Below are 26,702 nucleotides of genomic sequence, written 5' to 3'. Positions count from 1 at the left end.
TGATCACAGCAGGGAAGAGGTGGGGTACTGGAATGTATTTTTATGCTTGGGTAACTCAAATGGAATTTCACCAAACTTCTCACCCCCCAAGTCACCCCTCAGCTGAGAAGGAGCATAAGATATTCATCCTAAAGGGTAATTCTTTTTGAAAAGTTATAAGCACCTAAAAATAGGAGTTTAACGTGAATGTGTGTGCTCAACCGTATTTTTGCACAGGCTGCTAGTACCATACTACTCAAGTGGAGGATTCTTTGATTCTATGCTATTACAATAGTTAAACTGCATTGATGAAAATGATATAATAAGGCCTATGAAATAAATATTTCTCCAAATATGGAAGGATTATCTCTGGGAGGTTGTGTTTGGTGTTCTATTAAATTTGCTCAGAAGATCTTAGGTTCATTGCAAGTATCCTCTGTCAGAAAAACCTGGTGAACTGCCCTGCCCCTTGACTGTACTGGGGACAAGCACGTTGGCCATATCCAGTGCTTCTTCTGAACTTGAGGACTTTCTGTAGGAAGAATGGGTGATGAAGGGTATAATGCCCCTTCCAGAACTTGGAGTTAAACCTGTCTTTGAAAACAGATGCCACAGTTTGCCTGGGAAGTAGAGTCTTCCCTTTGCCTTGTCCTTCCCCTTGGGTTGGTTGGGTGATCAGCCAGTCCCTCTGCTTTCTCTCCATCTGACCTAATCTGGCCCATAACGCCTTCCCTTTCTCCTCTAGGATTCCCCTCTAATTCTGGAAGGTTCTTCTGCTTCCCAGTGTCTGGCTACCTTCCCCATCTTATCCCAGTTCCTGCTATCTATCCCTCCTGCCTCCAAATCTGGATATTGATGCAGGACCAAATTGCCCAGTTTTCTCCTCCTTGGCCATATCAGGTAATAAAGCAAGAGTGGTTACAAAAGGCCCCCCTGAATAGGGAAAAGGATGAAGGCTGAAGAGTACTTTGGACACCAAATTAAAGTTACCATCAGAGCCCTCCTACCAAGACAGCAATAGGGAGCTTGTCTCAACATCCACTTATTGTTGGTAGGCCTGACATTGGGCTTCTGGCCTCTGAATGTTTCCTTGTAGATTTCCTAGTTGACTCAAAGAATTTATAAGCTCCTAGTACACACAGCTACTCCCACCTCTCCAAACCAAGCCTGTGTTGGCAAATGTCATGAACACAAACACTGAACTTATCTCTGAGGGAAAGCAGAGGCATTTAGAAGGCTTGGAGTCACCAGGTTGTGGGTGTATTCATATCCCCAAAGTCAAAGGAGGCCTCTCCTCTCCATCTCTGAGTCTTACTCTATAGTCTAGATACACTGGATGGATCTTCTTGCTAGCTTGAAAGTTACTTTGAGAGAGTCCTAAGGCCAGTTCTCACTTCCTGTTAACTAGTGATAGATGTCCTTTTGTCTGGAACACTGTGTATTCCATTTCCGTCACATCCCAAAGCAGATCTCTGTGTTTGCTTAGCACTAAGTTTACAATATTATTGCCTCTTGATCTCATTGGAAGACTTTGTGTACACCCGTCTCACCCCACTAGACTGTGAGCTAGCTGAAGTCAGAGATCACATCTTGTTCAGCACCGATCATTGAGTAGGTGGCGTGTAATGAATGCTTGATGTCTGTGATTTACTAATACTTGTTGTGGGAGTGACTGAAGGGATGAAAGAATGAATGAACCAACCAAACCTCATATTTTCCATCCTTAGACCAATTTTAGTGAACATTCCAAAGTAGCAGGATAGGGGAAATGGAAATAACTCACAAAGCCTAGGGGGTAAAATAACTTTCAATTTGTGTCAGTGTAAGTGCAATATTATAATAGATACACATGTTTAAAGTAAAAGATGTCCAAGGGGTGATGCGTTGTGTATGCCCAAGATTAACATTTTCTAAGTTGTTTTATTAAAGTGACTTTATGAAGTCAGGTGAGAGTAAATGCCATGCTTTTCTTCAATAGTAATAGTAATAATAATAATAATGCTTTTCTTGGCCTTGAAGCCATATTGAGATTTCAAAGAAAAGTAGGTTGGTGTGTGTTAAGATTACCTGGGGGGGCCTGGCCCCATGGCATAGTGGTTAAGTTTGATGAGCTTCACTTCGGTGGCCCAGGATTCGCTGGTTTGGATCCCAGGCACAAACCTACACCACTCGTCAGTCATGCTGTGGCGGCAATGCACATATAAAAAAACGTGGAGGAAGATTGGCACAGATGTTAGCTCAGGGCTAATCTTCCTCAAGAAAAAAGAGGAAGATTGGCAACAGCTGTTAACTCACGGCTTACTTCCTCACCAAAAATAAATAAATTAATTAATGAAAATTTTTATAAAAAGATTCCTTGGTCTCATTCACACGTTGATATATCTTTTGGAGATTCAAATTTAACGTTTAGCCCTGGACATTGCCTCATTCCACAGCTTGCAGGTCTTTTAAAGGAACAACAAGAATATTTCTCTAGATAATTTCAATTCTTATAACCAAGGGTCAATTCTGTGACCTGTGATTTTATTTGTTCCTAGTCTGTGCATGGCAGGAGGGGATGTTTCTGTCCAGGATACTTGGTATAAACTGCTGCTGTCTCAGGCACTATTAAGGCAAAGAACTGCATCGTTAACCCACCAGTGCCCATTTTTATTATAGCATTATTACTTGACATTTATTAAGTAATAACAATATTCTAAGCATCCTTAAGAAAGAAAGGGAGGGGGGAAAGATGGCTTATAGCTCTCTAAATTAAGGCTCACCAGACTAAAGTGCAATATGTTAGCTGTAGAATTTTACCTAATGAGAAGACTTTGTATGAGCTTGAGAAAATAACATCCCATGAGTACTTGGTTATCCTAAAGTAAGTGTGATCTGGAAATTGACTTGGGGTCCTTTCAGGTTGAATTAATGTTGACATCAGTTATGTTCTGTGTCTCCAAACTCTGTGTAATTATTGCCTCTTATTCCAGATATCTTTTATGTAAGTAAGAATTATTTTATCTTCCTTTTTAGAGAGATAAGCCTTGCAGCTCATATCCCAAATATGCCAAGGGTACCAATGATATGGTGGAAAAGAAAATTGCCCAACTGATTGTTTTTTCTGCCTCATACCAGATGCCTGACTTCACAAATCTTTTCAACTGAATAAATATTTCTTGTCAAAGACATTATTACTTGGAAAAATTTTTTGGAGAGAATATTTTTACTGGCATTAACTTGCCTTTAACCTTTCTGTGACACTAGATTTTAAGAAATATTTACGAAACAAGAGAATTGGGACCTTTGTTCTTTGGAGATGCAGCAGAAGGTGGCCCCGTTTTTCTAAGTCAGACCCTTGGTGAGGAGCCCATGCAGCAGGATCCCCGCAGGGTTGCTGAGGTTGGGTTGGCAAGATGCCTCGAGGCTTCTCTGTGAAGAGTCGAGTAAGAGCTGCCTGCTTAGGGAAAGAAACTAGACGTCAGAGAGTCACATAGTGTCAGAGTGTATTATTGTCCCCTGAGCACTGTGAGAAGACAGAGCCGGCCAACCCCACCAGCCTGCATGCGTTCGCATGTTACTTAAGTTCTCGCTCTCCTCTGAGGTTTGCCCTAACTGCCCCCATCATTTCCAAGGACCCAATATTATTGAATAAGGAAGACAAACATATTGAAACCTGGAAAGCTTCTGTTGACCTTGTGTTCTGGCGTGTTTGTGCTCTTGTTAGGGTCTGTGAGGCCTGCTGGTCTCAGAACAGTGTGCCTGTGTGTGGAGAGCGCTGCATTATTCATTTCATCTGGGATAGGCGACTAGAGGTCCTATCTTTGGGATTTCCCTGGTTTTGGGTGATTTACTCAGGATCCTAAAATCTAAGGGAAGACTGGCAATACTTTCTTCTCCCTTCTTGCAGATCACCCTTCTCCTGTAGATCCAGATTGAGTTGTGATCCTGATGTCTTTTTCCACAGTCAACAGATTAAAATCAAAATATTTAAATATGTTCAGAGATACTGCTCTTTGAAGCCTTGGGTTTATAGGGTAGAGTTCTGTAAACTCTGTCGTATCTCTAGCCAAGCTGAGTTTTTCTTTGAGAACACCTGAGTTGAATCTGTTGGTTGCGTGGTACAGTGCTGGTTATGGGTACCAGCCTGCTGTCAGCTTGAGTGGTTCATGGCAATAAGTGCTGGTCCGGGTGTAGTCAAGGTCAGCATCCCCTCCTCTGATAACAGGGGAGCCTCTGGGCATTTTTTGTGTTGAGATGATAGACAGCTTACTGGTTAACACTCATCATTTTAGGAAATAAATGTAAAAGAAAGTCTCCTGTTTTTATTTCATTTTATTTTTAAGATTTTATAGCAGAGTCTATATGAAGGCAAATTGAAACAAAGAAAGCAGGCAACTTTTGGAGATGTGTGTCCTCTAAAGTGTAATTTTGGAAATTTGATTACAGCTCAAATAGAAACATCATTAATAAAGATGCTTAGCAGTTATTACGAATGTCAGAAAAGCTTGAAATTGCGTCGTTTTTCAGATCTTGCACTGTTAGAGGCTGTTTACATTTTATTCTGAAAACTAATATTAGGATATTGTAATTTAAGGTAAAATTAAAAATGAGACATATTTTAATAGAAGATAATGAATACATTTGAGATACTTTCTTCCTTTATATTGTATTTTATGATAGGTTTATTATAAGTAATAAAAATGAGTGAATTATAACATATTTTTAAATATTGGCAATTTGCTTGTTGGCTTTAGTTTTGTGTTGTAAAAGAAAAGCAGAAATCCTGACCACTGGGCTATCTAATGAAACGTTTAGCACAGAATAAAGTTAGAGCTTTTGCATTGTGCCACAGGAGTTATAGCTAAAGATTTGACCCCATGGCTCTGTTGTGTGCCTGCTATTAATGTGGTGGATTTCTTTCTTTGAAACCAGCAGATCCCATGAAGGATGCGTTGCTGGAACCTGTGAAGAAATCAGAATTCTCCATTTAGCACCAGCCTTTCTCATATCTGTCCTTGTACCCATCTCCTCCCCTCCCCAGCCCTTCCCTCCTATCTGTCTCTCCCTCCCTCCTTCCTTCTTCTGTCTGTCTCAGGGTAATTACTGGTCCAAATACAGGGAATGGATCATTTTTTGTGCACCTGTACTCATAATGAATGATTTTTGTGTTCCCAAGAGCCTTAGGAATTGTGGCCACTAACTTCATTGTCGTTACATGACTTCTTTAGCCTTGAGTGATGAGTGGTGTGAGAGAGCTCTCGCCATATGTTTTCCTCCTCTGAAGTTACCTTATTATCCTTGCCATTTATATTCACAGAACTAAAAAGATGGGTAATTAGTTTTCCTCCAAATATCAAGCTCAGATCCACATCAAAGAAGTTTCTAAGACGTGAAAGTAGGAGAGGCAGCAGCAAAACCAACAGATAGTTCTAAAACAGATAACTGAGTATAAAGGTATTATGGAGTCTTTAGAGGACAGTTCTGAATACTGCTCATCTCAGCTTCATTTTTATCAAAATGTTTTCATTTCCCTTTGACCAGTTACTTCGACTTACAAAAAGCTATCCCAAAGAAATAATCGGAAACAATGGTAATAATTTATGTCCATTACCATGTTGTTTTAAGCACTGAAAAATTAGAAACAGCTTAAATGTGTATCTTTGTTCTTTTTCATTATTTTCGAAAGTTTCTACAGTGGACCTGTCAGTGCCACAAGAAAAATGCTTGGATATATTTTCTTAGCTGCCTGTTAAGTGAATATTAGCATTAAGCGTTAGCAAAAATTGTTTCACTGCCTGCAGAAGATCCACCAGGAGTGCTGCTTTTGATTCTGTTCTCTGTTCAAAGCTTTGCGTCTCCAGTTCTGCTGTTGAATACTGTCGGCAAGCTCCTTGGCCTTAAGTGCCTCTGGGGTGGGATGGGGTGGGGTGGGGTGGGGTGGGAAGGGCAGGGGGCCAGCTGCTAGTGCTTGAGGGAGTGAGGGGAGCGGAAGGGAGCAAGAAAAGTAGGGACAGATGTACACGTGCTGGGATCCATTAAAAGTCCCCAGTAATTTCAAGTGACTACTAAAGTAGATTTTTTAATTGTTTTTGATCAATATATATTTTTAAGTGTCAACTTTATTCCACCAATTCCTTTTTGCTAAATATGATTTTGGATAACTGTTTTCTCTCTCACTTTTTTATCGTTGTTCTGAGTTCTGCAAATTTATAGTTTATCTTTCTCTTAACTTTTGTCATTCACCATTTCTTTTTTTAATCTTCTTTCCATATGAAGAGATTAAGTTGTTTAAATGTCTCTTGCAGCTAAGATTTAATTTTCCTTCTTAGGTATCTTGAAATTCTGCCTTTTGTTATTTTTGCCTAATAGTGACTTTTTCTGTCAGCAGGAATGGAAGCAATCAATAAAAATCAGTTGCTGACTCAATGACTGTATGGGGGGTTTACCATAATGCATATTGGAAATGTCTTTGAGACCCTTTTCCTGAATGGAGGGTGCCATGGCTTGTGTTTTATGGCCTTCTAATGTTGGGCAGTAATCTCATTTAGCATTTTCCCAAAGTGAAAACAGTGCATTAGGGCAGCATAACAAGCATTTAGATCAATACAGAGGCAGAGCTTTGCCCGTACAGATTAATCCAAGCAAAATGTACCAGAATCTACTTCAGGAACTGGGAGACAATTATGTTGATTTCTACTCCTCTTTCCCCCTTTCTACCATCTAATCATCAATACAGGTCGAAATGTATACAAAAAGCATTTCAGAAGATGTCTGCATGCATGTGCATGTACACACACACACACACACACAGAACAGACTACCAGACAGGAAATCAAGGACCCTGGAAGTGAGTAGTATTGATTTGTGGTGATAAAAGTATATTTTGACACATTTCAAATCATAAATAACTTATGCACTTTAACTTGCATGACTAATAGCTCAACTCAGGGTAAATGCTTATATACAACTTAAATGACCCTTTCTAAGGAGTCCATAGTATTAGATGAATGAATCCCATTGTGAATAGTCTTTCTAAAATTTTAAAAAGTACGCCATCTTCTTATGATGTGTGCAGTATGTGGAAGGAACTCTTTTCGTGCATGTTAGTGGGGAAGGGCCACATATCTGGCTGGGATTGTTCCACTCGTCTCTCCCTGTTCCCCTTCCCCCTGCTTTTGAATCGAAGATATATTGGAGGGATGGTGGTCCTCAACACTAGGATAGACTGCAGCCCTGCTTGCCCGTGAGCTGTTATATGCATTGGTCATATGTTTGCTAGGTGCAGCTGGCTTGATGCTTAATCATATTTTATTCAGTATTTATCCAGATATGTGTCTTGCTATAATCAGTCATTGGTGTCTGTGCTTCTACTTTTCAAAGCACAGCTGACTCCTTTTAGATCGTGATGTTCATGGTAGGGGATTAGGGAAATCCATGTCCAGAAGAAGTCACAGACATCTGAACTTCGAAATCTTAAAGAGAATTGAAACTCCTAGGATCGGATTTAAATTCTGTTCTTAGGTTTTGGCAAAGCAGTAAGGTAATGAATGAAAAAGGAAAAGCGATGTTATGTAAAATTTGTGGGATTATTTTTTCCCTGTATGTCTGCTTTCTTTAGAGGGTAGTAGGAAGTAAATTCTCTCAGGGACCAGTAACATGGTTTGCATTTCAGTTTTCTATTCTAGCAAAATATATATTAGCTTAGTGTGTTGGATAAAAGTAATAAGGAGACAAATCGTCACCCAGGGGTTTCCTTATTGATGAGAAATATTCCTCCTGTGTTCTCTAGGGGTTTTTTAGAACCCATTAAATTTAAAATAATGCTATTTCAAGATTACTATGGAAATAACAAAATTTAAATTTGAAAAAAAGAACTGAAATGAAAGACTGGAAGCCTTTTGCATTAAGCAAAACTAATTTGAAAAAAATATACGAATTTCTAGATTAAAAGTGATAATATGTATTTCCTCTGTGTGTGTTTAGTCCTTATAATCCAAGTTCCTCTACCCTCTTAACAAGAATATTTCGTTTTTGTTTGTATAATTCATTTGGTTTATTTTGCTATCATTTCCAAGTGTATATTATAAGCTTTTTGGAAGCATTTGTTTGGTACTGCATATTCAATGAAAGCAAATCTAAATAAAATCTGAGATTTGTAAATATAGTTAGTAATGTTTTAGCACAGGGAATTAAAAAAATTTTTGTCTCCACCCATTTGTATTCTCAACAATTTATTGCATGACTTCTGTAAGAGGTGTTCATACCAATAGCTGAGGTCACAAAGAAAATAAGACAGTCCTTACTTCTTGGAATTTGCATTCTAGTAAATGCAGACTAGTAAGTTGCACTAGATTCTAGTGTAGTCCATGCTCAGTGCATGGTGAAAGAAGTTAATACAGGATCAGGGGGTCACCATAAAGGGAATGATAGACCCTACCTTGATGGGGAAAGCTAGTGAAAGCTGTATAGAGAAGGTTACACTTCTATGCTTAGCTCAAGAATTGAAAGATGAGTAGATATTTTCCAGAGATATAGAAATGGGTGGGAGTTTGGGTACAGAGCATTTCCAAAATCAAGAGCAGCATGAGCAAAGACATGAAGGGGACATGTAAGAACCAAACTCTGAAAGTGATTTGGTCAGGTCACAGCATTGTGCAGCATGAGGAATTAAGACTAAAGAGTAGGCAGGAATTTGGGGCCAGACGAGTGGCATAGTGGTTAATTAGCACACTCTGCTTCAGTGGCCTGGGATTCATGGGTTAGGATCCCAGGCGCGGACCTCCACACTGCTCATCAAGCCATGCTGAGGTGGCATCACACATACAAGATAGAGGAAGGTTGGTAACAGATGTTAGCTCAGGGTCGGTCTTCCTCACCAAAGCATAAAAAACGAGGCAAGAATTTTTGAGAAGGACCTGCCTATAGACCTTGTTGTACTTTATTGAGAAAGCAATAGAGAGAGATACTGTCTCAGATTTATGTATTAGAAAGAACCTTCTGGAAGGTAGGAATAGAGGGTGGGCGCTAAGAGACAGAGACCAGTTTGGAGGTCATTGCTTGAATCCCGGATATAAATGATTAGATATTAATATAACAACAGTGAGTGTGGAGAAAGAGGACCAGACTGCAGGAACTCGAACTTTGTGACCAACTGGATGTGGGAATGGAAGAGAGAAGTTAGGGCTCCCAGGTTTCTGATGCCGCTGGCTGGGCTGAAGAGTGTTGGCCCTGTTCACAGGGTTTAGGTTTGAATTTAGGCAGGAACGTTAGATACAGTGTCCAGAGAGGCTTGTGGTGGTATGAACTAACGGAACTAATTTCATAGAAATCGTTTACCTTGTGTGATATCTTTCTTTAAAGGTTGAAGAAAATTACTTTCCTTAAACTTTTCTCTACATTTGCAACATTTACATCTTATTTAATGTCTTATATCTTCTTTAGCCTTGATCTTTATTCTGATCAAACCATTTGTCTCAGTGGTCCCTGTTTTTGTTTTCAGGCGGTATGAGTTTCATCCAGTCTGTGCTGATCTGCAGGCCCAAATTCTCCAGTGTTACCGCCAGAACACCCAGCAGACTCTCAGCTGCTCTGCTCTGGCCAACCAGTACATGCGCTGCGTCAATCAGGCCAAACAGGTGGGTGTGCAAGCCAAGCTGCTGGGGCGCCAGAAGAATGGAAAGTCCAACGTCATGGGGCAGTGGTAAGGACTTAGGGGCTAATGTGTGTGAAAGAATTTTACAAACCAAACTAGTCATCATCATCAAGGATTGCTGTAACGAGTCGGTTGGGTCATAATCACCTTCCATCCAGGTGGTTATGGGAAGAGCCCATATTCTCCTTATCCAACTCATTTAGTTGCCGGGAAAAAAAAGATTCTTACTAAAATAATACTTTTTCCAGTTGCTCTGAACTTTTGTCCTCTATTCTGTAATAATTGTGTCCTCAAGGTTATCGCCCCATATTTCTGGGCCAACACTCAAAGCCAGAAGTGAGGAAGGACACAGGTTAAAGGACCAGCAGCTTCGGGTCCATAAGCAGCAAGTAGTCATGCAGAGAGCCTGGTTTAGAAGAACAAAAGACAAACAAAAATCCACCATTTGAGCACTGTTCAATCTTCCACCGGTTGGCAGAGTCCGCTCAGTTGGGCAGTGAACAAGAAGCCAGAGATAGGATTTAGGAAACAGTTTCCATCACTTGTGTATACCATAGCCATATTCTTTTCTTAATCCTTTATATCAGAATAATATGATGTTCATAGGACATGTATTTTCTCTAATTTATATGCTTTAGAAAGCTAATGATAAACCCTGAAGCTGGCAGGTCACATAATTGCCTATCATTTAACTGACTTAACAGTTGGATGTAGGTTGTTCTGAGAGACGGAAATTGTCAGAAACCTTAGTTCTTTCTGCTGACAAGCTCCCTAGAGTTGACCTTCTAACCCAACTAAATCTAGCCTTTGAGTTGCACAGCATGCCTTTCTGCAGTCTAATTTGCGGTAGTTAATAATAATACCACTTAGTGTAAGTTTCCAACACTCTGTAAATATCTGATGGGAGGGTTGGCGTTGTCTGGATAGCTGGAAAATAACAGCAACACTAGTAGAAAAATACAATCAAGATTTATTGAAAGCCTATGTTATCTTTAAAAGCCCCATGGCTTGAGGCTCTTTTCTGTTTCTGGCTTGTCGCAGCACTTGTTTAACTCTGAGTAGCATACCAGGGATTCTTTTTCAAAGGTCTTAGGTGGAAGTAGTGTTGCTAATGTTAAGTTAGTACATTCTATTTGTCAAAAAGAGCTTCTGCTATGTTCTTAACAAGCCCCAACCTTCAATATTAGTACTAACTGAAGCACTTGAGACCTATAAGTTGGGCTCTTGGATTTTCCTAATTTGATGTTAGTGCTGTATTGAGGTGGGGGTGGTAGTCAGTGCAAAGAATGGCTGTGACACTGGGATCTCACACCGGTGCCTATTTCCACAGTGTGGTTTGTAACATCACTGCAGTAGCCACTGCAGGGGTGTCTAGAGTATTGACTCTCTCCTGTCTGTCTAGGTTGTGTTGTGTCATCTACACAGACCACATGAGATCAATGGCATATGCTTATAGAATAAAACAAAGTTAACTTGTGACAAAATCAAATATGCCACAGGGTGCAAGAGTTCAAATTGGGTAGATCTGAGTTTGTATCCAAGCCCTGCTTGTTCTCGTTCTGACCTGGGCCTTGATTTTTCTCATCTGTGAATTGGGGTAATGGTATCTCCACTGTTGTTGCAAGGAGATTACATTTATATAAAGTATTCAGTAAATCTTCTATTTTTCTTTCTTTCCTCAGTTGTATTATTTCATGTTGAAACCAACTAAACAGATCAGCCAAAAGCATCAAATTATTACCAATGATTCCAAAAGACACCCTCTTTTCCCTCCCACCCAATCTGCAATATAATTTATTAGTATTTTCAGTGAGTATGTTTCAGGTGCCTGTTTGATGACTCTTATATTCAAGTATTAGGACTGTATAATACCAGGTAATGTTAAAAAGATTTATGTCCACAAAACCTTTTTATCGTAAGATAGGCAACATTGAAATGGGCAAGGGCCAAGAAACAATACCTTGTTATTTCTATAGTACTTTAGATTTCAAAGTGATTTCACATCCATTCTCTTACTTGTTTTTTATGACAACCTGAGATGTAAATAGAGAGGTTTTATTTTCATCATTTTGCAGTTGAGAGAATTGAAACCCAGGGAAGTCGTGATGGTAAATTTAACAGCTAGACCAAGATATACCTTGCCGTAAAAACAAAAAATTTAAAAATAAGTAGTGTTTGGTTTTTGAGTTGGGTGTGTGAAGGGACATCCATTATCCACTAATACAGCAATAAAGCTGTGAGGGAAAATGTGAATGATGATCGTGAAGTGAAGGGAGAAAATTTGAAGATCACATTAAGTAGCAATGGAGACTGCAGATACCATGGGAGAGTGAGATGATGAAGGTCATGAGCAGAGGTGTAGGGCAGCACTGCCCCATTTTAAGACCATGCCAGAGTGGCCACCAGGAGTTTGTATTGGTATTTCATGAGTAGTCACTTTTCCTCAAATACCGCGTTTTCCTTTTTCTCCTCGTGAAGTCAGTCTAACCTCGTGACCTCAGCTCTGCCTGTTGTAGAAGACACTTCAGCATATACGTGGTCCTGATCGTCGATTGTAGCAGTTCCTGACCAGTCCACTCCCCTTCTTATGTTTCCTTGTTAAATCCGAAGAACAAGCTGGACGTGCTAACATGGAAAATACTAAACACAACAACCCGTTAGATCATGTTGTCCATTTCCGGCATAGTGGGAGAGTTTTCCCCCTGGAATAATTCCAGGAGCCAAATCCATCCACTTTTAAATGTCTCATAAGATTGGGCTTTCACTGGTTCCCTTGGGGCAGTTCTGTAGACTAATAGATTTTACCGATAGGAAAATTTCCGGATGTTCCTTAGCCTTACTTTTTCTTCATTATCCACCCACTTATTCACATCAGTCTTTCTTCAGCTATTCTTAAACAATTCCTCATGGGTTGACATGAGGCATTTAGACTGTTACTTCCAGTATATTAAGTTATGTGTTCTTCGTGAGAGTAAAGAGATATTAAATTGCTATAATTATTATTTCTAAGACTTAAAAGCTACTGGCTAGCTATATGAGATACAGCATTTAAAAATGTAAGAAGACATCAATTGATAGACTTCTATGTCTTTTATTTCTTGTATCTGCTTAGCTTCATAGCTTTCTATGAACTCCCAAGATTGAACTACCTGTTTTTACCATTAAAATCTGATTCCCGTTCAGTCTTGCCTCACCTACCTTACAGGAGACCATGGAAAGGAGGGGAAATGGGAAGCTAATAGCGTTTGCCCACTAGAGGACTGAAATGTGCCCAAGTTCTGTTTATAAATGGGGAGTGTGTAGAAAGGGCTTCCCCTCAGGTCTGCATTGCCTGTGTTCCCTGGAACACCCCACTGCCCCTCAATTTATCTGCAGAATCCAGCTGCTCAGGGGGCAGCAATTCTAAGCATTCCAACTCTTTTCCCAGCCCTGCTGCTATTGACAGAAAGGTACAAAGCTGGATGGACTCTTGGGGAACATTCTGTGTTCACTGGAGGGTGGGGTTTATGGGAAATGCTGTAGCTAACATTCCAATCTAGTCCTGGTGACCTGGGCTTCAGTTTCTTCTTTAGTAGATAAAGGGTTTGAACTAAGTGATCCACCAAGGCCTTCCAGCTCCTTTACTCTAGGACTGATTCCACATCCATTTATGAGAGCAAGAGGTGTGCACAAGCACACATGTTGTGAGCACATTCAGATTAAGAGATATGGGCTGTTTAGTGCAGGCAGCACCCCTGCTTTGGGGACCTCCAGCATTTGTGCCTCTGCCTCTTAGATTTTGCTGTCAGCCTTAAGCTTTCAATCCCCAAGCCCTTCTGATTGGTCTGCGTATTGCCTGGCCTCCCACAGCTATGTACCCTTTCCTTGAAGCCAGTACTCCTGACAGCTCTGAGGAAGCCAAGGTGGCAGAATGAACTGAGAGAGGGTAAAAACAGTTTCACTGTTTCTCCAAAGTCAGTGACGTGAAAAATGGCTATCTGAATGCTGCTTGGCAGTGTGTAGCCTGCCAGCTAATGAACTGCATTAGAAAATGTGGGCTGTCTACCTCTAGCCAGCCCTAGGCCCCTTTGTACTGTGATGACTTTCACTCTAGGCACCAGAGACCATGGGTGGTGAGGGACTGTGGAGACGGAGCAGCAAACCAGATCAGAAGAGCCAAGGAAAGACCAGGACTTTCCTTGAGAGGCAAAGGCCAGACCCAGGAGATGCCCAAAGGACAGAGGTCAGCGCAGAGCCTGGAGTCAGATTCTGGAGGCCAGTCAGGAGTTGATAAACCAAAGCAGAGGTTTAAATCAACAACAAGTCAAGCAAACAGCTCGGCTGAAGGAAAGACCAAAGTGAAGTCATCTTATAAGTAAAGCAGCCCTCACTCAGGCCTATATGCTTCTTTGCTGGTGTCTTTGAGGAGACCAAAAACTGACCTGGTTGTAGTGGGGAGCATGGGGTGAAGACTCGGATAAGTGAGGCTAAATCCAAGCATGAAGCTCCTCCATCCCAAGGCTGGTGCACCCTGGTCTTCATTTTGAAAATGTGAATGATACCTCCAAGTCTATAGCTAACCTCTTAAATAGAAAACCTTAAGATCAGTGCATCTGGAGGAATTTACCGGGGCAGAATTTGTCAGCCTTCTTAAGGACAGTGTATTTTATCTCCCCTCTGACTTGGATTTGTGTTAGACCAGGGCTCAAATATTTGAAAACATAGTAGTAGCTATCAAAATTCTTGAAAGCAGAACCTAGTGCCAGAGCAAGCTGTATTTTATCATTGTTTTTAGATGAACTATAAATTACCTGCAAATGATTTAATAGACACATAGGCTGTTGGAGCTAGAAAGAGCTTAGAAATCACATTACCTAATAGCATCTTTTCCCATGGAAAAATCAGCACCCAGAGAGTTTCACTGATCTGTAGGTGGGTGGAGTCCAGATCGCAATAGCCTGCTCCTGATGCCACACCCAGTGCACTCTTCCCTGTGGAGTCAGATCTCAAATGCGTGTAAGCATCAGAAGCACCTGGGGAGTTTATTTTAAAACACACATGCCTAGCCCCATCCCTGGAGATTCTGATTCAGAAGGTCTGAGGAGGGACCTGGGCATCTGAACTTTCCACACATTCCACAGGTAACTCTGTGCACAGAGTTTGAGAACCATAGCTCTGGAGCCCATTGGCCTGGACTGCCTTTGAGGCCTTCAACCTTTGGGAGGTCCTGCCGGGTCTTTGTTTTCCTGTTTCACAAGATGAGGAGCTGCCGCTACCTATCACTGCCTCCCAGGTCTGAGCCATCTGGCAGAGGTCTAATCAGACTAACCTTAGGAGCTAGTTCCTAGTCCAGCCTCGGGAACCAATTGGAAGATGTCTTGGACAGAGGGCGAGAATCCCTAAAACAGTTCTCTCCTCCCTCCTCTTGCCCCCATTGAAGCTGTAGGTGCTCCTGACTGAGGGGCCACACCTGGTTTTCGTGGATGGGAAGGAGGAAAGAGGCACCCAGCCAAAGTAACAGGGTCTCCTGGTCAGCTCACAATTGTGACTAGACTCTCCTTTGGCTCTGCTGCTCCCGTCACCCTGCTCCCGTCCCCTGACCCACGTCAGGTGCCCTCTCCTTACATACTTGCTTCTGATGTACATGGACGCCCACTTTCAGGGAGCACAAAAATAAATCAAGAAGGTTAACTTTCTGGGAAAACCTATGGGAGCATGTTTTTATTCTATTTGAAAGCTTCTTTATCGTCATCACCTAATGACATTTGTTAATCACCCAGCTGGGCCACTCATCCTCAGGATGACACATGTGTGTTCCATAATAGATTTCCCATCCATTGCTGGGGTGGCCCTTTAAATTTGTTACCCCAGCCTCTTCCATGTTGGGAATCCTTTTCTAACCCACTTTCTGAGAGTAATAGTTGCTTTATGACATTTTCTTTTCTTTAAACTAGGTTTAATAGAAGAAATATTACCATGGTAATAGACTTTCATTTTTATTTTCTTTTTTGGTGACAAAGATTGGCCCTGAGCTAACATATGTTGCCAATCTTCCTCTTTTTGCTTGAGGAAGATTATCCCTGAGCTAACATCCATACCAGTCTTCCTCTATTTTGTATGTGGGACACAACCATGCTGTCGTGTGTAGATCTGCGCCCAGGATCTGAACCCGCAAACTCCGGGCCACCAAAGCAGAGCGTGCAAATTTAACTACTGCCCTGCTGGGCCGGCCCCTGACTTTCATTTTTCTTAGTGGGTATTTCTTTTCTAGTACTTATCCTTCAAGAGTCAGAACTGTAATATGTTAGTGTTTTGTCTGTTATTGCAGCAAGTTGTATAAACAGTTAATTACTTATAACTTAATGTGAATATTACACAGAGCATTTGTCATAAAAGATTTGAAACAAGATCCAGGCATTAAAAAAAGTTAACTTGTGTTTCCTCCAAAATAGGAACAATAAAGAACAGCACTTGCTGGGGGGAATAGACAGATATTGAAAACAAAATGAGTTAGCTAATCAGATTTTCAGGTGGTCAGGAGTGGTACTCGGAACACAGGCAAAGCTCGTTTTGTGCTGCTCATATATTGAGTTAATTGATTACTTTTGCTTCTATCTCACCGTCTTCTCATTCTGTTTTTACCACTCCCTATTCCCCCTCATAGCTCCATTCTCTTTCACTCCCCACTTTTCCTGTCCCTCCTTAAAAACTCAGGTACACCCAGGACTCGTTCCCATTTTAGTTTTCCCCCATAAACATTGCCTCTGTACACCTTCCTCCTTCCATCCCCAGCTTCATTAGGTCTTTTGAAACCTTGGTGAGATGCTGGGTAAGCTTAGTCAGAGACCAGCACTCTGAGTGGTATCTTTTTAGAAAAATAAAACTGTTTTTATTCTCTTCATGATTATTTAGCAATCCACGGTTTCCATAATTTCTCTTAAATATATTGAGACGGCCAGTAGCTGACACACTGCTGTGATAGTCAACCCCTCCAAGAAAGCTATAATTCAAAAATCAGTTGACAAGGTTACTGTGTAACAAAAATATTGGAAGAAAACAGTTCAGATCGTTTTAATAAATGGAAATGACACGCACTCTCTGGTCTCCAGAGGTACTGCTCTGTCTGACGGTGTGAGCTGCCAGTTGTTCCTTCCGCAGTGGCTGGAATCAGAAAGAGAATTGGGAAAAGAGCAGTGTCGATGTCTGAACCATTCTCTCCTTTAGGTAAAATTCACCCAGCTGTTTATAAAAGGAGTTTCTGCAGGCCCACATACATGAATGATGAACAAATGCAGGGAATTTCTTTCTCCACGTTAAGATTAACTATTAGCAGTTCCTTAAATGAAGGAAGCAATTTTTTATAACTTGCAAATCTTCTCCCTGATTCTTTGGGGGATTTCCTATGTTAATTTATGCAGTGTTAAATTTATGCAGTGTTAAAATTCAGCCCAACAGCAGCTACTTTCAGAACCAGTGCAGAAATGGTAGGAGAACCTATAAGATGGACGCTAAATGACATAGACCCTACCAAGCCTCAGGATCCCTCCAGCCGAAGGCCCTTAGGTCTGGATGTGAGCAGGTTTTGTTGCATGGTTTGATATAGTAATAACATAGAATGTTTTACCAATTAACTTATTTTTTTAAAATTTGACTTGACGTTGTATTTGTTAATGTCTCTGACAGAGCGAGGCAGTTTTGTACCACCTCTGCCACCCTTGGGTGGCAACTGAGTGCAGTTTGACAATGTGTGTATAGGCCAGTCCTGGAAGACACCAGCTTGTCCCTTGTGTCTTGAAAGAGCCACCCATGAATCAGCTGAACCACTGTGCTATCTTTGGGGATTAGAATTATAAAACATGTAGCAGGGTGTTTTGTGAATGTGGTTACTTCTCCGTGTTTTATATTTTTTCAAAAGTCTTCTTTTAGTGTCTTTATGTCAGACTGGCCTGCTGAGCTTCTAACCAGCCAGGGCCCAGCTTGTCTCTCCTAAAGAGAGTCTGACATTCTCAGCATTACATGATCTGGCTGAAAAATTACCCTTCTGTATTTGGTTGAGGTTGCAGGGAGAAGAATAGTAAAAAGACTCCCTAGACTCTTGGAAAACACTAAGTATTGCTTTCATTATGTTGTGGTTGCTGCAGATTATTTGAAAAGAGGTACACATTGTCACATGGCTATCGCTATAGCCATAGGGCCCAAACGGTAGAGTGAGGCACAGCCAGGTAGTCTTGACCAGGCAGATAACAGCTTAAAGTTCCCATTGGTGTGTTGAGGAATCTAGTGAGTGTATAACCTGCAAAATGGCATTGCTCGTAAAGTGGTCATTTTCTTTCGTAACTAAATGCCCTTAGGTGGGCTCAGTATTGATCTACTTTATACTGACTTCAGTTTTGTACTAATAAATAATGTTGTGGTGAGGTTGTCTAAATATCTGAAATTTATAGAGCTTCCCGTCCATGGGGTTGGAGAGACGTTTATACAGATCAGTCACAGTGGTGTGAGGATGAATGACATTGTGATGTTGCCTGGTCTGTTTCTGCATGGTAGGTACTCAATTTTTAATTTTTCCAACAAATACAGAGCTCATATGAATGATGGGTTTAAGAGAAGACTCTAGGGGCCGGCCTGGTGGTGCAGTGGTTAAGTGCACACGTTCCGCTTCTCAGTGGCCCGGGGTTCACTGATTCGGATCCCGGGTGCGGACATGGCACTGCTTGGCAAAAAGCCATGCTGTGGTAGGCGTCCCACGTATAAAGTAGAGGAAGATGGGCATGGATGTTAGCTCAGGGCCAGTCTTCCTCAGCAAAAAGAGGAGGATTGGCAGTAGTTAGCTCAGGGCTAATCTTCCTCACCAAAAAAAAAAGAGAAGACTCTATTCCAGTATTGGTTCTACAAGACAACTCTGCTGCCAAGTCTTCCACTTATCTTTCCTGTTTTCTCTAGATACATCTAGCTTTCTGATTTACTTCCTCCTTGACTGAATCATTGTCTTTTCTGAGCATTTCTGTGTATGTTCTTTCCCAACTAGTTTGCCTGCTTTTATATCTATTCTTCTTTTGTACCCCATGGGTGTAGAATTCTTAGAAACCTATAATCACTGATTCTTTAGGATAATCTATCCATTTTGTGCTTCTGTGACCCAACACACTTGTATGTCCTTCCACTATTTCTGTTCTGCCCCTTTATTTCAATCCTTTTTCTTCATTTTTGACCTTAAATCTTTATCTCTAAAGACCCTTTATCTCTCTTCCCAAGCCTGCAACTTCCTTCTAGACATTTCCATCTAGGACGTCTCACCATCATCCCAGAGTCACAGATCCAAAATTTAAGTCATCCTCCTCATTCCCAAGCTGGCTCCTCCCACTGACTTACCTGGTTCTTTTGGCGACACCGTCATTCTCCCCGTCACTGAGGATCCACCATCCCTTAGGTCTCACCATCACTCTTTCTTCCTGTGTCTTTTTATGGCTCTGTCTATTTCTCGTTCCCGCCCTTGCTTGGTTTCTAGTCCACCCACTCCCTGGTCTTCCTGCCTCCAGACTCTCCTCTCTTGGGTCCATTATATAAGGATGTCAGGGTAACCTTCCTAAATGACATTCTCCTATTGAAAGACGTGTTGGATTCCCAGGTTTTTTCATTGGCCAACAGGAAGTATCTCAGCCTGGCATTCACTCTGGGCCCTTTTTACCCTCTTTTCTTTGGTACATCCTGAGTGCCCACCCTTTCGTCTAGGTAGGGCTGTCTTCTCCATCCTCCATACATACTGGGTTTATTCCACCCTCTGAATCTTTGCCACTGCTTCCCCCCCCTGCCTCTGCCCAAACCTACCCTCAGTCCTTCTGTCTGTATTCTCTCCATAATGAAAGATCATCTGAGGAGCCTCCTCTGGTCACTCCAGCTGCAGAGAGTTATCCTGTTCTGAACTAGACAGAACCACTCCTCTTTTGTGCTATTACCTAGAAAAGTACACAAGAAGCTGGGAAACAGGAGGAAGGAAAAAAGGACTTTTTCCTGTCTATCTTTCTGTTCTTGAATTTTATATTGTGTGTTTGTATTACTTATTCAATAAAATAAATTTTTAGCGTATATTTAGCAAATATATTTTTTAAACAGCAAATTACTCTGTATTATGCCTTAATTTTCCATGCGCGTGTGTATTGGTTTCCCCAAAGAACCTAACTCAGTGTAGTGAGTACCCAGTGGGAGCTCAGTTAAGAGCTGGGTGATTAAGTGGCTGGAAGGATGAGGGATGGAGGGAAGAAGGTGTGAGCAGAGTAGAGGCAATTTTAGGCCTGACCTGGCCTCCTCTTCCTGAGTAATTTCAAAACTAAAGGGAAGAGGATTGCTTTTGTCTTCTTAAAGATCCCTAATGGGGCTGGACTGGTGGCGCAGCAGTTAAGTTCGCACATTCTGTTTTGGCAGCCTGGGGTTCGCGTGTTCAGATCCTGGGTGTGGACCTATGCACTGCTTATCAAGCCATACTGTGACAGGTGTCCCACGTGTATAAAGTAGAGGAAGATGGGCACGAATGTTAGCTCAGGGCCAGTCTTCCTCAGCAAAAAGAGGAGGATTGCGGCGGATGTTAGCTCAGGGCTAATCTTCCTCAAAAAAAAAAAAAAAGACTCCTAAGAAAGGAGACAGTATACTACCCTGCCCCAGCTGTAGAGTTTTAGTCTGATAGTTCAGAATTCTTCCTGTCTAGGATTTTGTAGATAGAAAATCCTAAAGACTCAACCAAAGAACTGTTAGAACTAATCCATGAATTCAGTAAAGTTGCAGGATACAAAATTAACATACAAAAATCAGTGGCCTTTCTATATACTAACAACAAATTTTCTGAAAAAGAGATCAATCCCATTTGCAATCGCACCAAAAACAATAAAGTGCTTAGGAATAAATTTGGCCAAGGAGATAAAAGATCTCTACTCTGAAAACTACAGGACATTGATGAAAGAGATTGAAGAAGACACAAATAAATGAAAGGGTATCCTGCATTCATGGATTGGAAAATTAATATTGTTAAAATGTCAGTACTACCAAAAGCTATTTATAGATAGATTCAATGCACTCCTTATCAAGATTCCAATGGCATTTTTTATAGAAGTAGGACAAGTACTCCCAAAATTTATAGAACCACAAAAGACCTTGAATAGCCCACGAAATTCTGCAAAAGAGGAACAAAGCAGGAGGTATCACACTTCCTGATTTCAAGCTATACTATAAAGCTGTAGTCATTAAAACAGTATGGTACTGTCATAAAAAAACAAAAATAGACCAGTGGAACAGATTGGAGAGCCCAGAAGTTTAACCCAAGCATAAAACAGTCAACTAATATTTGAAAAAGTGAGCCAAGAATACTCACTGGAGAAGAGACAGCATCTTCACTAAATGGTGCTGGGACAACTGGATATTCACATGTAAAAGAATGAAACTAGACCCCTATCTTACACCACTCACAAAAATTAACTCGAAATGGATTAAAGACTTAAATGTAAGACGTGAAACTCCTAGAAGAAAACGTAGGAAAAAAGCTCTTTGACATGGGTCTTAGTGATGATTTTTTGAAAATCACACCTAAAACACAAACAACAAAATAAAAAATAAACAAGTGGGACAACATAAAACTAAAAAGCTTCTGCTCAACGAAAAAAGACAAGCTACAGAATGGTAAAAATATATTTGCACACCATATATCTGATAAGGGGTTAATATTCAAAATATATAAAGAACTTATACAACTCAATAGCAAAAAAAAAAATCCAACTAAAAAATGGGCAAAGGACCTGAATAGACATTTGTCAAAAAAAGACGTATGAATGGCCAACAGGAACATGAAAAGATGCTCATCAGCACTAGTCATTAGGGAACTGCAAATTAAAACCACAGTGAGATACCACCTCTCGCCTGTTAGAATGGCCATCGTTAAAAAGATAAGAACTAACATGCTGGCGTGGATGTGGAGAAAAGGGAGCCCTTTTGTACACTGTTGGAATTGTAAATTGGTACAACCACTACGGAAAACAGTATGGAGGATCCTCAAAAAATTAAAAATAGAACTACCATATGATCCAGCAATTCCACTCTGGGAATATACCCACAGGAAATGAAAACACTGACTCGAAAAAATATCTGCACTGCCATGTTCATAGCAGCATTATTTACAACAGCCAAGACATGGAAACAACCTAAATGTCCATCAGTGGATGAAGGAATAAAGAAGTTGTGAGATAAACACACACACACACACACACACAGTGGAGTATCATTCAGCCATAAAAAAACAAAAAGGAAATCTTACCATTTGCGACAATATGGATGGACCTTGACGGCATTATGCAAAGTTAAATAAGTCAGAGAAAGACAAATACTATATGATCTTTGTTTATATGTATAATCTAAAAACAAAAGTTTTAAAAACTCGTAGAAAAAGAAATTGGATTTGTGGTTACCAGAGGCGGGGGATGGGGGGGGAGTTGGAGGAAGATCATCAAAAGGTACAAACTTCCAGTTATGAGATAAGTAAGTACTAGGAATGTAATGGACAACACGATGACTGCAGTTAACACTGCTGTATGATATGTTGTTGAGAGTAGACCTGAAGAGTTGTTATCATAAGGAGAATTTTATTTTATTTTCTTCTTCCTGTATCTGAGATGATAGATGTTAACTAAACCTATCGTGGTAATCATTTCACAGTCTATGTAAATCAGACTATTATGCTGCACACTTTAAACCTTATACAGGGATGTACATCAGTTATTTCTAATAAAACTGGAAGGAAAGTAAAAGAATTTTTCCTGTCTACCACTCCCTACCCCACCCACAAAAATAACTGAGTAGAATGTAGGGATCATTTCTGCAGTTTGGGAATAGACGCTTATCTTCGTAACTCTGTATTATGAGCTCATGAGCATCGACATTCTGCCTAGAGTGAGCAGAGGTTTCTGGGAGAGAATCTTGACTTCAATTAAGAGATTCCCTCCCAGAGCCTTTGGGGTTTAACCTCCACTCCACCCCACCCCACCCCTGCCGCCTTGGCAATAGCTTTCCCCCAGTCCCTGTGACCACTAGAAATGTTGCCACACATTTCCAAATGTCTGGGGTAGCGAGAAGGCACACACACTCCCCTCAACCCCACAATCTAGGCTGTGCCCACCCTTAGGGTTCAGGGCTGGTATAGTGGGGCGAGGGGTCATTTGGAGATTAAACGTTATTAAGCAGTGGTGTTCATTAAAGGTAGTACTATGTTCAGACCAGGAAACATATGCCTTGCTTTACGTGATTTAGAAGTAGATCTTTGAAAAGTAATACAAATAGCACTAAGACATTATTGCCATTTTTTTGGTCCCCACCTTCTGGTGGTAAAACTTACATTTTCTATTTCTCTTGCAGAGCATGCTTGAGAAGGGAGGATAAAGTCAACTTGTAGAACAAGCAAAACTCCTTCAACGTTAATTCCAGAGGTGGAACATTTTTTTTCCTAGTAAGAAAGTAATCCATTTAAAGAGAAGACCATTACAGAGAAGCACCAGAGAGCAGATTCAACAGAAGCCTATCACCATTTGATCAGCGACGATTTGAAAAGCCAAGGCCTAGATCAGGGATCAGCCATCAAGGGCACGCTGCAGTGTTAGTAATCATTTATGACGATGAAAAGACAAAGGCAGCCCTCTCCACCTTTTGTACTTGCTGTGCAACTTTCTCCTCTCATCAAGCTCCATCGTTTGGTAAACTCACTCCAGCAAAGCTTGGGGGCTGAGATGGGGGCCAAGGTAATTGGAGTGGAGAGAGGGGAGGGCAGAAAACCTCCAGTTCGTGGCAGCAGTGCTGGGCAGAGTTGTCTAGGCTGTGTCATGTTGGGTTTCTCTCTTTTTATTTTCTCCCTTGACTATGTAAGAGCTATTTCATTTTTAACTTATTATGGTGATCATGTAAGTAAGAAGACAAAAAGGAGAGAAAATGTACCTCTTTTACTGGAATAATGTTTATGATTACAAGTGAAATAAGGCGTTTTTTTTATCAACATAAAGGCAGCCTTGGCTTATACAACCGCTTCTCCATCATGAATACTGACATCTTTACTTCAGTCACTATCAATAATAAATATATTTTCTGACAAAGACTGGCTTTGTAGCCTGGGGCCTCGCGTGTTCCTTTCTCTGGGTTAGATGGGTATGCTTATGGGAATTGAGTTGATTTATATTGTTATTAATTTGCATTTGTGCTGTACTGTTCCTCTAAAAAGCTCCAGAACACTTTGCAGAGCCTCACACAGGCAGGTAGGTAGGATTTACTAAGGTCTTGACAAATTGCATGAACCTTCCTTTCTTTGGGATGACATAAGTCATCCTGCCTGGGGCAAGAACTAGATTAGATAACCTTTGTTAGGAACTTCTGACACTGCAATACTATGAAGATGTGTTAAAAAAAAAAAAAAAAAAAAATTAACCCTGAGAGTTTTTCCTCTTTCCAATTCCATTAAAACTTTCTGATTATAGCTCTCACTTTTTTTACCAGAGGATAGGTGCTTCAATCTGGGATTTTGGTAAATTGGAAATTTGTATTCGCACTGAAACTAAATGGAAAGGCCTTTCCCAGAAACAGATGGAGGAGAAAATGCCAGGGCTCTGTGATGTCATCTAATTATCTTTTGTCATGTAGGATTTTTATTTCATTTTTGTCTTGTTACAGAGAGATAATTTAGCAAAATGATTAAGAACACAGGCTCTGGAATAAGGTGCATCTGTGTTCAGATCGTGGCTCTGCTACGTACCAGCTGTGGGACCTACCCAGGTCACCTCACCATACGAACCTCAGCTTCTTCCACTGTCAGTAGGCGGGGGGAGTGGAAGAACCTGCTTTGTAGGCTAATGGCGAAGGGTCAAAATGCTTTCCATATACATTTGGTCGGGTCCAATATATGTTTTGGTTTGTGTGATTATTCGGTAAACCTGTATTTGGAGTTGGGGCATGAAAAAGAGTATCCACATAACTTTTACTCAGAGAAAGTCGGCATGAATATAGCTTATGTTGGGAAAATTTCAACCAACCCCTTTAAATGTAAGTGTGGCTTCTTATTCATCTAAATTCCCAAGTTGGCTCCGTTTGAATGGCATCTTTGTGTACACCTGTGGACACACCTGTAAACCTGATGTCGATTCTGAGTGACATTGGGGACACTGCTACCATGATTACTGAGAGGCTCTGTGATTACTGTTTAATGATAATGGTTTTGGCTTTGTTCTTTTTCATGGTACAAAATAAACTGCGTTCGTTTAAGTGGGAAAGAAGGACGCACTGGTGACTTGAGCAGCACATTTTGGCACTGTCAGGATGGCATCCAGGTAACTGGGAGAAAGAATAGGGACATGAAAACAAATGTTTACACAATGACTTGCTGTAGTGTTTGCAAATCAGCTAACTCACAAATTCCCTCCTATACTGTTTTGTTTTGCAATTGAGAGCCAAGAACTTGGCACATCCCAGGCTGCCAGTCTTGTCGCTGGCAGAGAAACGCAGCACTGAAGCGTCAGGCATTTAAATCCACGGGAATGAGAGGACGGTTTGTCAGGACATCTCTCTCCCAGCACGGGTTATTAATTTATCTTTCTCATAAGCATGGTGGATACAAGGGGGAAAGGCTGCACTTTTTGGAGAAATAAGGGTGAGATGATGCCTTTTTCTGCACCTCTGGAGTCCTCCCTGTTGATTATATCACAGCCCTGTCCAGGTCACTGTTAACTTTAAGACAAGCACTTGGAAAGAACGTTGTGATTTATACGAGGTTCATGGGAGTGACACGTTCTCATCAGTTAGTTTCTCTATTAAGCAGAACACACCTTGAACCACCGTAGTTTAGCTCATGAAGCCAAGAAGAGTAAAGTATCTTGAAAGCTGGTCAGATATTATCACACTAAACAAATATCTGGTGAACTACTAGAAGATAGCTGGGTCAAACCTGCACAAAGTCCTCTCTTTGGAAAATCAATAACATTACAGAAAACTTGCCAACATACAATGGTTTAAAAATTATTGGTTAATTGTCATTATTAGCAAGTGTGGACCAGTAAAAGCCAGACACCTGTGGACTGCTGGTCAACCCACGAGCCACCTCTCTACAGCCGCTCTCCGCGGTGTTTCGCTTAGAACTGAACAGGCAGCCAGATGTCCTCAGCTTCTCTGGCTGAGGAGTTGGGAACCTGTGGTTCTTAGCTTGATACCTTTCAGTTCGCAGATATAATTGCTTTTGCCAGAAACCTGCAGGATAATTCTCTTTCCCCCATTTCGGTGAGCTGTAGGTGCTGACCCTGTCATGATTTAAGAATTGGAGCAGTTGAACTATTGAAAGGGTACCAGTAACTGACTGTGGTTGTTCTATTTTGAGTTAATATTCTTGAAAACCGGTACTCTGAATGAGGAGTTAATGTTCATTCATTTTTTCTTGGTCTCTTCCATCTTTATCTCCTCCTGTAGCGTCTTCTGTGTGTTTAAACTTTCCAGCCCTTCTTGGCCTTTCAGGCCCACCTCCTGAGAGGTAACATGGGAGTGCAGAGGGCATTATCTTGGGTACCAGATCCTGCTCTGGGTTCCACTGCTGTCGCCTCTTGGGCCAGGTCACTTCCCCCTCCAGTTTCTCACTGCCCCAGTGGCCTGCCCCAGCTCTTCTCCATTTTGATAAGAAGTCATTTTTGATGCTTCCTTTTCTTCCCCAGCCTCCTAAATCTTAAACTCATTGTATATTTAGTACTTCTTATCATTGAGTGGTTTCTTAATATTTGCAGTTCTTAATCTATAAACTAGGTAAATGAAGCTTTTTAAATTCTCTGAAAAAAACTAAATTTGTATTTGGTTCTCTGTGGTCTTTGATTGTATTTTTCCTATAGTTTATGATCCTCATTAGAACAAAAAAAATGGTTTCCCATCACTTGCCCCAGGGTATTTGCCCAGTGGACGGGGCTGTGTCCCTTCTGAAATGTCTCCCTAGAACATGCAGCCTTTTGTGCCAATGAGACTCACCATCCAAACCACCCTCAGAATAGGGCCCTTGGTGCTGATGCTGTTCCCTGCACCAGTCTGAACCGTACACGTGCTGGTTAACTCAGGTCCACTG

The 26,702-nt window shown here is 41.1% G+C and overlaps 1 protein-coding gene across 6 annotated transcripts in view; it reads left to right on the top strand.

The window, feature by feature from the left end:
• CHCHD3 (coiled-coil-helix-coiled-coil-helix domain containing 3) overlaps positions 1-23,714 on the top strand; it is a 269,997-nt gene extending 246,283 nt beyond the window's left edge. For all 6 annotated transcript variants that reach the window (XM_008533744.2, XM_008533745.2, XM_070617730.1 and 3 more), the window contains 2 exons: positions 9,461-9,596; positions 22,985-23,714. In XM_008533744.2, coding sequence (XP_008531966.1) covers positions 9,461-9,596; positions 22,985-23,008 — 160 coding nt within the window. In that variant the 3' untranslated portion in view covers positions 23,009-23,714. The remainder of the gene's footprint in view (positions 1-9,460; positions 9,597-22,984) is intronic.
• Positions 23,715-26,702: the final 2,988 nt, after the last annotated feature.

This window comes from Equus przewalskii, chromosome 4 (assembly GCF_037783145.1).
Source record: "Equus przewalskii isolate Varuska chromosome 4, EquPr2, whole genome shotgun sequence".
Taxonomy (NCBI): Eukaryota; Metazoa; Chordata; class Mammalia; order Perissodactyla; family Equidae; genus Equus; species Equus przewalskii.
This window is presented reverse-complemented; position numbering and strand designations above follow the sequence as displayed.